The sequence below is a fragment of the Mauremys mutica genome, chromosome 17 (genome assembly GCF_020497125.1).
Source record: "Mauremys mutica isolate MM-2020 ecotype Southern chromosome 17, ASM2049712v1, whole genome shotgun sequence".
Taxonomy (NCBI): domain Eukaryota; kingdom Metazoa; phylum Chordata; order Testudines; family Geoemydidae; genus Mauremys; species Mauremys mutica.
The window spans coordinates 16,113,170-16,129,322 of NC_059088.1; the positions used below are offsets into that span (position 1 = coordinate 16,113,170).

At 48.2% G+C, this 16,153-nt stretch overlaps 1 protein-coding gene across 1 annotated transcript in view; it reads left to right on the top strand.

Annotated features, from left to right (window-relative positions):
- LOC123351476 (IgGFc-binding protein-like) overlaps nt 1-15,855 on the top strand; it is a 108,358-nt gene extending 92,503 nt beyond the window's left edge. Inside the window, exons 36-41 of the mRNA XM_044990862.1 lie at nt 828-1,423; nt 1,576-2,146; nt 2,654-2,853; nt 6,378-6,758; nt 9,131-9,417; nt 14,863-15,855. Coding sequence (XP_044846797.1) covers nt 828-1,423; nt 1,576-2,146; nt 2,654-2,853; nt 6,378-6,758; nt 9,131-9,417; nt 14,863-14,884 — 2,057 coding nt within the window. The 3' untranslated portion in view covers nt 14,885-15,855. The remainder of the gene's footprint in view (nt 1-827; nt 1,424-1,575; nt 2,147-2,653; nt 2,854-6,377; nt 6,759-9,130; nt 9,418-14,862) is intronic.
- Nucleotides 15,856-16,153: the final 298 nt, after the last annotated feature.

Consider the following 16,153-nt stretch of genomic DNA (forward strand, 5'->3'; position numbering starts at 1 on the left):
CATTTTTATTCTTTTTTCAAAGTGGAGGAAGTTTTGAAAAGTGTAATAAGGAAAAATGAGAAAAATGGGTGGGGGGAGACACCAAGTTAGACATTATTCCTTGTACTGCAAATGAAACATTTTGAAATGGTCAAAGCAGCATTTTTTGAGTGACCAGATCAGAACTGGGTTCAGATTATTGCACTGTGACAATGCTAAAGATTTCAGCTTTTTGCACCATTGCAAAAAGGGCCAAAATTCAGAATCTCAAACTCTTGCGGGAGGGAAAAATTGTTTTCTGCCCAGCATTAGAGAAAACATTGACTGTGTCTTCAAAAATCAGATAAATCTAGTAGAGAACCACAGCCACACGACAATAACTTGCTAGGGATATGGTGATTTCATGGTGTCATGACGAGGGAGAGTTAAAGCACTTTGGTTGTCCTAATTGTTCATTTCCATTCCTCCACACTTTTGGGTTGCTTTTCAATTTAACGTTAACTCTCAATTTCCTGGGTTTACAGTGCCTGGTGGTAGGATAATTACAACACCCCTGTAATGCATTTTACCTTAAATTACTGATATGTATTCTCAGCCTTAGCGCCATTTAACAAGTTCTGTCTAGTAACTGATATTATTATTGCTGTTGTTGACTCCACCCTGCTCTAACCATTAGACTCTGCTCCACTTCCAGAGCTAGGAAGAGAACTCAGTAGTCCTGGATCCCAGCCCCCCCTGCTCTAACCCACTAGACCCCACTGCCCTCCCAGAGCAGTAAGCACCACGTCTTTTCCCAGACTTCTTGGTGTTAACAGATATCTGCATGCTCAATCCAATGTCTCCTGCAGGCCTCACCTGTCCCCGGAACTCTCACTACGAGTTCTGTGGGAGCAGCTGTCCTGCCACCTGCCACAGGCCCTCGGCTCCGGACAGCTGTGAGGAGCCCTGTGTGGAAGGGTGTTTCTGCGACGCCGGATTCATCCTCAGCGGAGACCGGTGCGTCCCCATCACGCAGTGCGGCTGTGTGCACCAGTGCAGGTACTACCAGAAAGGAGAAGAGTTCTACACCAGCGCCTCCTGCCAGGAGCGGTGCCAGTGCCAAGAGAACGGGGTCGTCGAGTGCCAGGAGGCCTCCTGCGGAGCCAATGAGGAGTGCAAGGTGGAGAATGGAGTCCTGGGCTGCCACCCGATGGAGTATGGAACCTGCATAGTCTCCGGTGACCCTCACTACATCTCATTTGATGGACAGGCCTTCGACATCCAGGGCTCTTGCGCTTACACCTTAGCCAAGGTCTGCAGCAGTGACCCCCGGCTGGTGGAATTTTCCGTGGTGGTTGAGAACGAGAGCATTGGTGGTGGCCGTGTGGCTCGGACGAGGGCAGTGGTGGTCTCTGTGCATGGTTACACCATCTCCCTGGAGAGGGGGAGGAAGTGGAAGGTGGAGGTAAGTCCCTGCTTGAGATTAGTCTCATTGAAGCCAACTGAGTGACTCACACCATTTGTGATCCTGGTGTGTGTGTGTGTGTGTGTGTGTAACCAGGAAACCGCTGCTGAGTCCCCACTAGTGACAGGTGAATTTCCCTCTCATTGGCACAGGTGGACAGGGAGCTCTACACTCTCCCACTGGTTATGGACGATGGGAAACTTTGGATCAACCAGGAAGGGAACAACATCATTGTCCAGTCTGCCTCTGGCCTCCAAGTCTTTTATGACACTGCCTCCTACCTCCGAGTGTCCATCCCCAGCACCTGCAAGGGACACATGTGCGGCTTGTGCGGCAATTTCAATGGTGACAAAAATGATGACTTCCTGCTGCCCAATGGAAAGAGCACTCAAAGTCTGAGTGAGTTTGTCGCCTCCTGGAAGGTGCCTGTTGATGGTGCCATGTGCTCCGATGGCTGCGGTGAGAGATGCCCCATCTGTGATGGGGCCCAGACAGCACCATACCAGTCTGAGCGCTCCTGTGGGCTGATCAGAGCCACCTCAGGTCCCTTCAGAGATTGTCACTCGCTGGTCAGCCCTGCCGAGTACTTCAACCACTGTCTCCACGACATGTGTGCTACCAACGGGACGGGAGAGACCCTCTGCCAGAGCCTCCAGGCCTACGCGGCCGCATGCCAGACAACTGGAGCCAAGATCAGAGCCTGGAGAACAGCCTCCTTCTGCCGTGAGTTTATAGAGCAACCTACAGCCCTGGTCTTTCCATTGGCTTCATTTCAAGCCCATTAGCCCCCAGAGGATTTTTTTTCCCTGATGGCAACTTAGAGCTCAAGTTTATTATATCTTCAGGTGTTTGCAGACCCTCTGTAGCCATATCATCTGCAGCATGACTGATTGCAATTTACGCACCTGTGTTTTTGATTGGTTTTGTCCAGCCAGACCACCCTTGGGTCAGATCTCCATGGGTCTTTGGGTCAGGATTGGAAGAACGTCGGTGACCCAATGGGGGACACACAGTCCTCTGGCTCTGACTCCAATGTCTGGTGCTCTGGGACACTGCAGTAAATGCTACGGTTAAGCCATATCTGAGGTGATCCCACCACTGAGTCAACCCACCGCAGCACCCAGCTCTGAGCTAGGTGGCACTGTGCTAGACAGTGTAACTATGTCTCCAGTGGAAATTATTTTTAAACCTTCACTCCATCCTCTTTCTCTCTTGCTTCTCTCTCTCCAGCCCTTGCCTGCCCACTCAACAGCCACTATGAGCTGTGCACCAAGTCCTGCGATTTCACCTGTGCTGGCTTGTCTGCCCCTGCTCAGTGCACCCAGAATTGCTTTGAAGGCTGCCAGTGCAATACTGGCTACATGTTCGATGGGGAGGGGTGCGTGTCCATGGACAGGTGCGGCTGCATGCACGATGGACGCTACATCAAGGTGGGTCCTGGCTGTCCTGTGTAGTTGGTGCCCTCAGAGCCTTAGAATAACAGTGCAGAATTGGTAAAAAGTATATGAGTTTTCTAAGAGTTTCCAGTGGACTCCACCAATAGAGAACGGAGTCTATTAGTATGCTTCAGTCTTCATGGCTGAGAATGTTAGGGAGATTCCCAAACCCGAGCTGGCCTTTCCAGGTGACAAATCTGAGGAATTGTCACAGATTGAAGAGTAACAAGTCACCGGGACCAGATGGCATTCATCCAAGAGTTCTGAAAGAACTCAAATGTGAAATTACGGAACTATTAACTATGGTTTGTAACCTGTCCTTTAAATGGGCTTCTGTACCCAATGACTGGAAGATAGCTAATGTAACGCTAATATTTAAAAGGGCTCTAGAGGTGATCTCGGCAATTACAGACCGGTCAGTCTAACATCAGTACTGGGCAAATTAGTTGAAACAATAGTAAAGAATAACATTGTCAGACACATAGAAGAACATAAATTGTTGGGCAAAAGTCAACATGGTTTCTGTAAAAGGAAATTATGTCTTACTAATCTATTAGAGTTCTTTGAAGGGGTCAACAAACATGTGGACAAGGGGGATCCAGTGGACATAGTGCACTTAGATTTCCAGAAAGCCTTTGACATGGTCCCTCACCAAAGGCTTTTATGTAAATTAAGTTTTCATGGGATAAGAGGGAAAATCCTTTCATGGACTGAGACCTGGTTAAAAGACAGGGAACAAAGAGTAGGAATGAATGGTAAATTTTTAGACTGGAGAGGGGTAACTAGTGGTGTTCCCCAAGGGTCAGTCCTAGGACCAATCCTATTCAACTTATTCATAAATGATCTGGAGAAAGGGGTAAACAGTGAGGTGGCAAAGTTTGCAGACGATACTGAACTGCTCAAGCTAGTTAAGACCAAAGCAGACTGAAGAACTTCAAAAAGATCTCACAAAACTAAGTTATTGGGCAACAAAATGGCAAATGAAATTTAATGTGGATAAATGTAAAGTAATGCATATTGGGGAAAAATAACCCCAACTATACATACAATATGACGGGGGCTAATTTAGCTACAACTAATCAGGAAAGAGATCTTGGCGTCATTGTGGATAGTTCTCTGAAGACGTCCATGCAGTGTGCAGTGGCAGTCAAAAAAGCAAACAGGATGTTAGGAATCATTCAAAACGGATAGAGAATAAGATGGAGAATATCTTATTGCCCTGTGATGGGGTTGGGACTCACCACTGTGGCGCCTCCCGCTGGTTGCTCTGGGAATTAGCTCAGTCCTTGGAGGAGCACCCTCTGCCGGTGGTGTCTCATCCGTTGTCTGTTCTTTGCTGGTGTCTGGACCTGCGTTGCTCCCTGCTCGGCGGTGTCCTCTTCAGGCCACTGCCCTCCGGCAGTGCCCCCTAGTCCATCCTCACCCCCTTCTGGGGCGGGGATGAGCAACAGTCTTTGAACTGGCCTCCGTGGCCAACCACAACCTGCAAAATCTAGCCCCTTGTCGCAAGGGCCGGTTGCAGTTTGTTTCAGCCCCCTACTGCATGGCCAGGTGCAGTACAAGGGGGAAGGGGGGAACCGAGGCCCACCCACTACTCTGGGTCCCAACCCAGGGACCCTTTAGTGGCAGCATCCCTGATCTCCTTCTCTCTCCTTGTCCATATGTCCCTGGGCCACTTCCCCTTTGGCCCAATTGCACTGGTTAGGCCCTTCCCTCAGGGCCTGCAGCCTGGCAGGTAGCGTCTGGAGTTCCCTTCCACTCCCCTGAGCCTGCCCAGCACTGCACTGTCCCTGGTGCTAGTCTCCTGCTTTGGAGACAGACCTTCCCCCATGAAGGTCTGGGAAAGACTCCCTTTGGGCAGCCTTTATATATGGCCCAGCTGAGCCCCGATTGGCTGTCTCCAATCACAGCCCTGATTGGCTCTCAGTAAGCCCTTCCCTGATTGGCTGCTGGCCTTCGCAGCCTCTCTGGCCTCCTCTAGCCCCCTCTCACATGGGGGTGGGGCAGCCACCCCACCACATGCCCTTATATAAATCCATGGTATGCCCACATCTTGAATACTGCATACAGATGTGGTCTCCTCATCTCAAAAAAGATATACTAGCATTAGAAAAGGTTCAGAGAAGGGCAACTAAAATGATTTGGGATTTGGAACGGGTCCCATATGAGGAGAGATTAAAGAGGCTAGGACTCTTCAGCTTGGAAAAGAGGAGACTAAGGGGCAATATGATAGAGGTATATAAAATCATGAATGGTGTGGAGAAAGTGAATAAGGAAAAGTTATTTACTCGTTCCTATAATATAAGAACTAGGGGCCACCAAATGAAATTAATGGGCCGCAGATTAAAACAAATAAAAGGAAGTTCTTCTTTACACAGCGCACAGTCAACCTGTGGAACTCCTTGCCCGAGGAGGTTATGAAGGCTAGGACTATAACAAGGTTTAAAAGAGAACTAGATAAATTCATGGAGGTTAAGTCCGTTAATGGCTATTAGCCGGGATGGGTAAGGAATGGTGTCCCTAGCCTCCGTTTGTCAGAGGGTGGATATGGATGGCAAGAGAGAAATCACTTGACTATTACCTGTTAGGTTCACTCCCTCTGGGACACCTGGCATTGGTCACTGTGGGTAGACAGGATACTGGACTGGATGGACCTTTGTTCTGACCCAGTATGGCCATTCTTATGTTCTTATGACAGACCTAGGTTTCATTTTTCTATCTTCATTTCCTGGTCTTTGATTTTTGTTTACGGTTCTCATTCTATTCAGATGTCATTTCGGTGGCCCATCATCATGATCTGTCATTGTGGCCCTCCTTCTTGGCTGTGGTTGGTCATCACCTTCTTCTGTTATCTTTTCCTTCATCATGCTTATCCTTTATACGTTCCCCTTTACTGTGCCTGCCCTGTCTATTTAAATGTTAAGCTCTTTGGGGCGTGGGCTCTCTCACTGTATGTTTGTACAGTGTCTGGCACAATGAAGCCTCATTCTTGACTGGCCCCTAGGCATTACCATAATAAATACAAAATAATTGTCCTTTTTTCTTGAGTCATGTCCATTGTCTTTTGTCTTTTCCTTCTTTCTTGGGTCATTGACATTATTCCTTGTCGTTCCTTCTTTCTTGGGTCACCACTTCTGTCTTTTCCTTATTTCTGTGGGAGTCACTATCATCCTTTAATTGCTTGTTTCCTTGATCTTCACAGTCCATCCGTTGTCTTTTCCTTCTTCCATTGATTGGTATCCTCTTTGGTTGACATTATCATCATTTAAAGTTTCAGTGTTTCTTTGATCCTCACCATTGTCCTGTATCTTCTCCTTGTTTCTTGGGTCATTGCCTTTGTCTTTCTGTTCTTTATTTGGTCATTATCGTCATCCTTTGTCTTTCCCCATCTGGTCTTTTGTCTCCTCTTGGTGAGAGTTTCCCTAGGTATTCTAACATTTTTGCTGTTGATCTTTGGAGGCTAATATCTGACCTAACAGAAAGTTTTAGAAAGTTGTTTATTTTGGAATTTCCCTCAGTCCAGGGAGAGTGTCATCTCCAGTGACTGCTCAGAGAAATGCACTTGCCACCCATCAGGTGGGCTCATCTGTGAGAAAAACAGCTGCCCCACTGGAGAGATCTGCGTGCTCAGGGATGGGAAGCATGGATGCGTGAAACAGGAAGGCCGGTGCATGGTCTCTCCGGGTGCTTACCTTACCACCTTTGATGGTGCCAAGGGGAAACTCCTCTACAGTGGGACATACAAAGTGGCCTCGCTCTGTGACGAGAGCTCTCCTGCCTGGTTCAAGGTGGTGGTAGACATCAGCGAATGCACCAATGACGGAATACCAGCTTGTGCGGCCATCTTTGTTTTTTTCCGAGAAGCTCTTATCACTGTGAACAATAACATGGAGACCTGGGTAAGAGGGGGTCGGGTTGGAACATGCTGAGCCAAGGGGGCAAAAGCTTCCTACATCAGTTGGAGCCCAAGTGAAAAATCCTTCATTCTGATCTAGTGTCTCAAAGGCCTTGATAAATATTAGTGAATTAATCCCCATAACCCCTACCTGGGACTAAAGTAAGGGGCAGGAAGGGGGAAATACCAGAGCTTGTTGGGAATTTTCCAACAAAATGTTTTTTTCATCAGGAAATATCAATTTGTCAAAACTGAATCTTTTTGGGAGGGTCAATTTCAATAAATCTTCCAAATCAAAAAACTGTTGAAAAATTTGTAAAGAAATTGTGGAAATGTCCCATTTTGACCTTTTCTAAACGACAAGTTTCAGTTTTCAGTTCAAAACAACTTCTCCTTTAGAAATGTTAGTTAATTTATAAAAACAAAAAAAGTTTAAACATTTTTAAAAATCTAAATCAAAATGAATCATTTCAAAATTATGGAAATGAAACATTTCACTTGATCTGATCCAAAACAATTTTCAGATTATCATGTTTTTTTCAACATTTTGACTTTTCTTCCCATTTCAGGATGGCAAAAAAATGTCAAAATCTCCATTATTTTCATGGGATGAGACAACAATTTCCCTCTCAGCTCTTGAAAATAGAGATCCCCATGTCTTCTGAAAGAAAAGGACATGGCCCTATCTCTCTCTAGCTCTTTGAGCAGGGGGTTGGACTAGATGACCTCCTGAGGTCCCTTCCAACCCTGATATTCTATGAACGTACCATTCCCTATTGCTCTCGGTGACTGCAAGGAGATCTCCCACTATGGTTTCAACCTGCTTTGACCATTGAATGGGACAGGCCTTAGTATCCCCAGAAACTCAGGCATAAACTGATCAAATGTCTTGCCAAGGTCAAATAGGGAGTCAGCTGAGCAGTTGGGAATAGAACCCAGGAGTCCTGACTACAAGCTCTCCTTGCTCTAACCACCAGACCCCTCCCGGAACCCAGAAGTCCCCCAGCAGCTGCATCCACTAGATCTTATTCTAGACCCCATTGACTTGTAACAGGGCCCATGGACTCTAGCTCAGCCCCTGCTGTTCCATCTCACTCACCCCCACATCCCCCTGCTCTCCCCCAGGGGACAGCGAGTTGTATGGGCCCATGGTGCCTGGGCTCCAGCAATATTTGGAGCCTGGGGGCCTGGCTTCACCAATGTTTGGGGCCAGGTCTCTCCCCTGGCCCCACTTGCTGCCCGCGCGCGTGCGCACACACACACACACACACACGCCGCCAGGCCCCAGAGCGCCCCTGCCTCTCCCCTGCAGCTCCAGGCTGACTCTGATCTGCCAGCTCCCCGGCATCAACTGATGCTGCAGAGTCCTAGTGCCCCCCATCCACTAGTGGCAGGGCAGGCTGCCCTTAGCCTGCCCTTCTGCCTTGGACCCTTCCCTTTTCCAGCAGGACCCTCCACCAGCAGAGGGGGTCTCCCCGCCCATGCTCCTGCCCCATGCTAGGCAAGGGGCAGCCCCACCCCCAGTTAGGCTACAGTGAGGAGCAGCAACAGGGAAGGAGGTGCACATGTGATGGAAGCCCTCCCTGGCACCCACCACATGGGAGGCGAGGGGGCTTCCTGGACCTGAGAGGGGTCTTAGGAGCATGTGCAGTGACAGTGGTGCAGAGTGAGTGTGCTGCCAGGGGGAGAGGGGGACCCCTCCCCCAGAGCTCACTGATACTGGTGCGGAGAGGGCTGGGGGAAGTCCTCCTCTCTGGCCCCAGCCCTGGGGCAACCTGCCTGCACCCCAAACTCATCTCTAGCCCTGCCCCACCCCAGAGTCTGCACCCCTAGCCAGATTCCTCACCCCAACCCTCAGCCCCAACCCTGAGCATCTCCAACACCCCAAACCCCTCATCCCCAGCCCAACTCCACAGCCCTCACCCCTGCACCTCCTCCCATCCCCAAACTCCCTCCCAGAGCCTGCACCCCCTCCCCCTTCCCATGCACCCCCTCCCAGAGCCTGCACACAAACTCCATCCCAGAGCCTGCACCCCCACCCCCTGCCCCAGCCCGGCGCCTGCACCCAGCACCCAAACTCCATCCCAAAGCCTGCATCCCAGACCCCCTTCCCCACCCAAACTCCCTCCCAGAGCCCAGTCTCTCACCTCTTCTACACCCAAACTCCCTCCCACAGCCTGTACCCCTCCTGCACCCTAATCTCCAGCCCCAGCCCAGAGCCTGCACCCCAGACCTCCTCCCCACAACCAAACTCCCTCCCAGAGCCTTAGGCAGGTGGGGGGAGGAGTTTTGGGAGGGTGGGTTCTGGGCACCACCAAAATTTCTACAAACCTGCCACCCCTGCTCTCCCCTGACCTCCCCATCTGTGCTTTCCAGGTGAACGGGCGCTCAGTGCAGCTCCCGGCGAACGTCTCCGATGCCGTGTCTGTGAGCGAGTCTCAGGGCGGCGTGGCCGTGGTCCAGGCCTCGGGGATGCAAGTTCTGTTCAGCCCCAGTGGGGAGGTGACGCTGAGGGTGGGCGAGAGCCTGGCTAACAAGCTGTGCGCACCCTGCGGGAACTTCAATGGCGACGTCTCCGACGACCTGCAGCTGCCCAGCGGGCAAATTGTGGGGAACATCGCCGAGGTCATCGACGCCTGGAAGGCCAGAGACTTTTTAGGATGGTGAGTGGCTCTGCAGATGTGGCTTGTTCAGTCAGTGCCTAGCAATGACTGATTGTAGTTGGGATACAGAGTTGGGCTGGTTGTATAAACCCTGGGTACTAGCAGAGTGTAGGACAATCCTGTCCTGGGACTAGCAGGCTGTAGTAGATGGGGATTCAATGGGGCTTCTCCGTCTTTTTTGATTCTTTCCACAGTGACTGACACACAAAGGCAAGATGCTTCTCTGGCTGGTAAGTGACCTGCTCTTTCTAATACATCACGGCATCAGCTCTGCATACATCTGATGGTTTAACTGGGCTGGTTTCATCAACTCTAATTGCTTTACAATAACTTTTTCTGTGATTTAATTTCCTAGGTTTTTATTAATGCTTAAGTGTGCGGTCGGAGGCTGGGCAAAAGGTTGGAATTGATCTATGAAGGGAGTAAAAGGGAGAACAGAGCCAACCCATTTAATCGTAAATGTCTTTTAGACCAAACTAGAAATTTCCATGGACAATATTTGCTTTGGTCAAAACTGTTTGGGTAGTTTAGGAAAAATGTTTGAAACTAACCTGACTGAAAAATGTTTAAGAAGGTTATTTTGTTTGGAGGCCATTTTCCCCCCGTTTGGTTATTTCACCCCTTTCTTTTCCTTTCCTACTGGAAAAATGAGAAAAAAGGGAGGAGTAAAAAAACAAAAAGAAACACAATGTTTGCAATTTGAAATGAAATAAAAAAAATTGAATTTTTTCTTTGAAACAATTCCCAGTATTTTTTAAAAACAAAATGTGTTTCTTTTGTGATTTTTCATTTAAATTAAAATGTAATTTTAGTAGGAGAGCCCCCGATGACATTATTTTATTCATCAGCAATAGCACATCAACAAACCTCTTTACCATTGTAGGGTAAAATCAGATGGAATAGCATAGACCCTGACAGAGAAATCTTTTATGTTCATATAGTCCCTCAAGCTTATTTGTACATAGTCAATCATATCTAGGGACATAGGACTGGACAGATCCTCCTTGGCCATTGTGTCCAGTCCCTGCTATCACAGGCCACCATGTCCTATAATTCTGGTCATAAATTCATAATTCATCCAATTCATAAATGTATTAAGCTCCATCTAACACTAGTTAGGTTGTTTGCCCTCATTCCTTCCAAAATGTCACACTCCTAGAAATCTTCTGCTAATCTCCAGCCTAAATCTGTTCATGTCCATTTTATCCCCATTTGTTCTGGTGCCAACATTGTCCTTTAGCTTCAATAGCTCCTCCCCCTCCCTGATGTTTAGTCCTTGATGCATCTACAGAGGGCAATCATATCCCCCCTCATCCCGTGTTTTAAGCTAAAGAAACCAAGCTCTTTCAGTCTCTGCTCATAAGATAGGCCCCATTTCCCCGATCATCCTCGCATCCATCTTCTGCACCTGTTCCAGTTTGAACTGATCTTTCCTGAGCAAGGGTAACCAGGATCTTTCCTGGACACAGTATTCCAGATGAAGTCTTCTCAATTCCTTATACAATGGCGCTAATACTTCCCAGGTGCACACAGTCCATCAGGTTTATGTGCATGACCCATCAGTATCAATAGTGGAATGTCAAGTCAGAGATGGTATTACCTCAGTGTAGGCCATTTATGAGCTCATTCCTGGTATTGGGTCCAGTTCAGAGGTCCACACTTAAAAGAGAGATGCTGACAACTTGAAAAGGTTCAGAAAAGAGCTACAAGAGAAGAGATGGGCAGGAAATATTTCCTGCCCTGCAAAACTTGTCAAGATTTCAACAAATTTCCCATTCCACATTGCGACAAAACCAAGACCTTTCAAAGTGTTTCATGGAGAGAAAGCTCCTCCCTAGATTACCCAGTAGCCTGTGGATTAAGGCACTTGCCTGCAAAATAGATGACCCACGTTCAAGTCTCTGCTCTGTCGTTCCCCAGCATCCCAGGTGATTGCCCTCCCCACCAGACTCTTGTCTATTCTGGGGCAGATCTTTTTCTGGTTTTGGCCAGAAATTCCATCCTGGACCTGAGAAAACTATCTCAACAAAAAATGTGTTGTTACTTGTTCATTCCCATGAAAAGTTTTGGCTTTGGCCAGTCAGAATTTTCTGAAGAAAATCTTTTTTGTCATAAAATCCCTGACCAGTTCTGCATGAGAATAATCCAGTCAGGAAATCCCACCCTAGAGTGAGAGACTTAAGGAGCTGTATCTATCTCACTTAGCCAACAAAGGCTAAGAGGTGACTTAATCATGGTTTGTATGGACCTCCTCTAGAAGGAGGAGATTTCTGACCAGAAAAGGCTCTTTGATCCAGTAGAAAAAGGCAGAATGAGATCCAGGGGTTAGAACCTGAAGCAAGACAAATTTAGGCTAGAAATAAGGCACGGATTTTAAGAGTGAGCAGAATTAACTGTTGGAACAGCTGACCTAGGGATGGGACAGACTGTCCTTTACTTGCAGTCTGTGGGTCAAGACTGGAAGTCCTTTTAAAAGCTATGCTATAGCTCTAACAATAAGTTATGGGATTGATGGGAAAATTACTGGGTAAGATTCTCTGGCCAGTTCTAGCCAGGTCAAACTAGATAATGGTCCCTTTTGGCCCTAGAATCTATGAATCATGCTTATTTGTACACATGCTTATGCACACAGAATGTATCTATTTTACAAGCATACACCCATTATGCTTTTGCACATATGGCCCATCAAACTTATGTGTACAGCACGTAACTTTTAGATGCATGAGCACATAATTTATCTGTGCAGCACTTAATGTTTATCCACTGGTTCATAAAAGTTCAGTTACGATGAAAAATGGCGACAAATTATCAGAACCCCCCCACAATTTATTTGTTACCACAAATCTATTCAAGATAAACCTCACTAGTAAATCTTGAATAGTAACTTGTAACTTGTTTAAAAGATGTGTCAACAAAGAAAGATTCCAAGGACTGCTTTTAGCAAGAGTACAATTTCACAGGCTTTTGATTAGAAATACATAGTACATAGAGAAACCAAACAACAAAGTTATGGAGAATTCAACCTACACTAAAAGAACTTTATGTTTCCACAGTCAAACCCTCAAAAAGTTAGGAAATGCCAGTATTAAGGTAGCCTGTGTAATCTTAATCCCGCAGGGGGGGGCAGGGATAGCTCAGTGGCTTGAGCATTGGCCTGCTAAACCCAGCGTTGTGAGCTCAATCCTTGAGGGGGGCCTTTTGGGGATTTAGTTGGGAATTGGTCCTGCTTTGAGCAGGGGGTTGAACTAGATGATCTCTTGAGGTCCTTTCCAACCCTGATATTCTATGATATGTATTAGGATCTTTAATTCCATGATCACAGACAATTTGTACCTGGTCATTCAATGCCCAGATTGGACCTGCTCAGGGATGAATCAGGGTTGTGTAGAGATAGAGACTGTTGTGTGTAGGACCCCTGGCCTCATTGATGGCAGAAGTTGGAAGGTGTGCACTATCTGAAGGGTGTCCTTAGGCCTACCCAAAACTAAAGGCCCTCCCCCTTGGTCACTATGTCCAGGCTCCAATTAATTAAGGGGGATTGGAAGATTTGTAGAGCATGAGGCAAGGGACTGAAGGAAAAGAACACAGGGTCTTGGGGTGTGAATGCTGCCCTGGAGAATTGGATTCTATCCCTGCCTCTGCCTATGTGATGTAAGCCACTTAACCCATTGTTCTCCTAGGGGGTCATTAACTCCAGGTTTCTCATTTTCTGGGTGTCTGATTTGAGACCTTGGGTCTGATTTGCAGAGGTGCTGCACACTCCCAGCCGTGACTGAGATCAAGGGCAGCTGGGGTTTGACCGTAGACAGAGCTATAGAAATGCTCAGCACTCTGGAAAACCATCGCAAATTGGGCATCCAGAATTAGTAGACACTTTTTGACAATTTTGGCCTTAAGTCTCTGTCCTTCAGTTCCATATCTGTACAACGGGGAGGGTAGTGCCACCTCTCCACACAGGGACTGGGTGTGGAAAAATCCATTCATGACTGCAAAGCACTCAGATACGATTAGTCCAAGTGCCCTGGAAATGCCCAAGAGGATGTAAAGAACTCTTGAATAACTCCCCATTCACTGACAGCAGTGGGGATCCTGTGGAGAATCATAGAATATCAGGGTTAGAAGGGACCTCAGGAGGTCATCTAGTCCAACCCCCTGCTCATCCCAGTTTTACAGTGGGAAACTGAGGCACAGAAATAAAGTGGAACAGAACCCCAAGCCCTCTCGTTCCAACTGCTACAGCCCACTTCTGTCCCAGAGCCAGGACTAGAACCCAGACATTGTGACTCCTAGCTCCCCCTACTCTAACCACTAGACACCACTGCTCCCACAGAGCCAGGGACAGAACCCAGGAGTCCTGGCTCCCAGCCCCGCTGCTCTAACCCACCAGATGCCTCTCCTCTGCCCAAGTGGAGAATAAAAGACTGCATCACAATAATGCGTATGCAAAAAGGGGCTGAATTAAGTTTTTACAGGGCCACCTTAACTGTGGCATTTCCTAAGTTTTGACCCCGTTACTTAGTAACCTTACTGCTCTTTTAGGGTAGCTTTTGTGTGTGATATAGGTAGATCTATAGCCAGTCGCTCAGCCCACCCTCCTGTAATGTAAACATATACCACCAGAATGTGGCAGTGAGGGGGGTATTACCCCCCACCCCCGTCCTGATTTTCCACACTTGCTGTCTGGTCACCCTAGAGCCTGGTCTCTCAGCAAATGTCACAAACAGCACTCTCCTCCCCTATCCTGTCCGAAGTGAAAAGGCTCAGCTTTGGAGGGGTGCGTTATCTGATGGGGCTGCTGCCCCTTCAGCCCTATAGCCCCCTCCAACCTAGCAGGGCCTGAGCCTGTCCACAAACTGAGCCCTGCTCCCTTGTGGGTGGAGTTTCCTTTCCCATTCCCAGCCAGGCCTCTCCCACAAGGGGTGGAGCTACCCCATCTACATGTCAGTGGGGCTGGGCTGCGGGATTTGAGTGGTGGAGGGAGTGGCCACTCTCAGCAGCTCCCCACATGAAATGGGAGACTGGGGGTGAGGGAGGAGGGGTGGCTGTGAAGCAAGATGGCACCAGTGCTAAGGGGGCAGCTGGTCACGGGGATTGGGTGTGCGGTTACTGGGGGCAGAAGAACATGGCACCTGGGAGTTCAGAAACGGGGAGAGGGCAGGGCCAGGCCAGCCAGCACCATCTATTCAGAGAACTGGGATCGTCTGCCTCCCAAACTGGACAAAACTGGTGCCGAGTCCTGGGGATGGGAGGGGAAGCAGTGCCAGAATCTTTGCCTCCCCTTCCTGGGGTGAGCTGGGTAGGAAAAGCCAGCTCAGGGGCATGGGGAGAAGCAGAGCGGTCTAGGTGGCCAAGAGAGTCCCAGGAGGACGTACACAGGGGCTCTGTTACAAGGAGACAGCCAGGGCATCCGTCCCAGCTCATGCCTGGCCGTGTTTTCTCTTCTAGCCACGCTTCTAACATCGTGTGAGCTGACCTGGGAGCTCCGTCGGTCCCTGCACATTAGACGGCGCCAGCATGGGTTTGGCCCAGGAATTCCCACTACACAGAGTGCTGGAGGCAGCTGGGACTCACCAGGCCATGCGTGTGGCTGAAACCCTGGGCTGATGTGTACAGAGCTGTGTGAGGGAACTGGGTGCGCCACTTTTCCAGCTTTGGATATCTCAGCCTAGACACACACACACACACGCACGCACACACTCACGCAAACATGCATTGTATAGAGCTAGCTACCGTCAGGGTTGAATTATCAAAAGCATCCAAGAGAATTAGGCACTAGAGCTGGTTGAAATTTTTTGGCCAAAACTGCAGAATTGGTGACACCAAAATGTTCCACAAATTTGTGTCGATTTTTGCCAAATTGCTCATTAAGAAAAAAATCCAAGCAAAAAACAAAGGGCTTTGTCTTGATGTTTTCAAAACAAAATGTTTCAATTTTAATTTCAAAGTCTTATTTTTTTTTATTTTCTAAAAATCCCAAAACATTTTGAAGTGGTCAAAATTTAAATGAAATGGTTCATTTGAACCCCAAACAATTCTTGTTCAACTTTTCAATGAGCCAAAAGTGACAAAAAGTTGCATTTTCGGTCCAACCTGGAACAGTTTCCCCCCTTGACTTTTCAAAATTGTAAATGAACCAACAAATCAATTATTTGCCCATCTCTATTAGGCTCACAGACTTTAAGGCCAGAAGGGACCAACATGCTCATCTAGTCTGATCTGCACTTCACAAGCCACAGAATCTCATCCACCAACTCCTGCAACAGACCTATAACCTCTGGCTGAGTTACTGACGTCCTCAAATCATGATTTAAAAACGTCAAGTTACCATTTACTCTGTTTAGTTCAAACCAGCAAGTGACCTGTGTCCCATGCTGCAGAAGAAGGCAAAAAAAAAAAATCCCAGGGTTTCTGCCAATCTGACCCAGGGACAAATTCCTTCCCAACTCTAAATATGGTGATCAGTTAGACCAGGGGTGGGCAAACTATGGCCCATGGGCTAGATCCAACCCGCCAGCCATTTTAATCCATCCCTTGAGCTCCCGCTGGGGAGCAGGATATGGGGCTTGCCCCACTCTGGCACTCCAGCTGGGGAGCAGGGTTGGGGGCCACTCCATGTGACTCCCAGAAGCAACGGCATGGCCCCCTCTGGCTCCTATGTGTGGGGGCAGCCAGGGTGCTCTGCTCTGCACACTGCCCCCCCAGGCACCACCCTGCACCTCCCATTGGCCAGGAACTG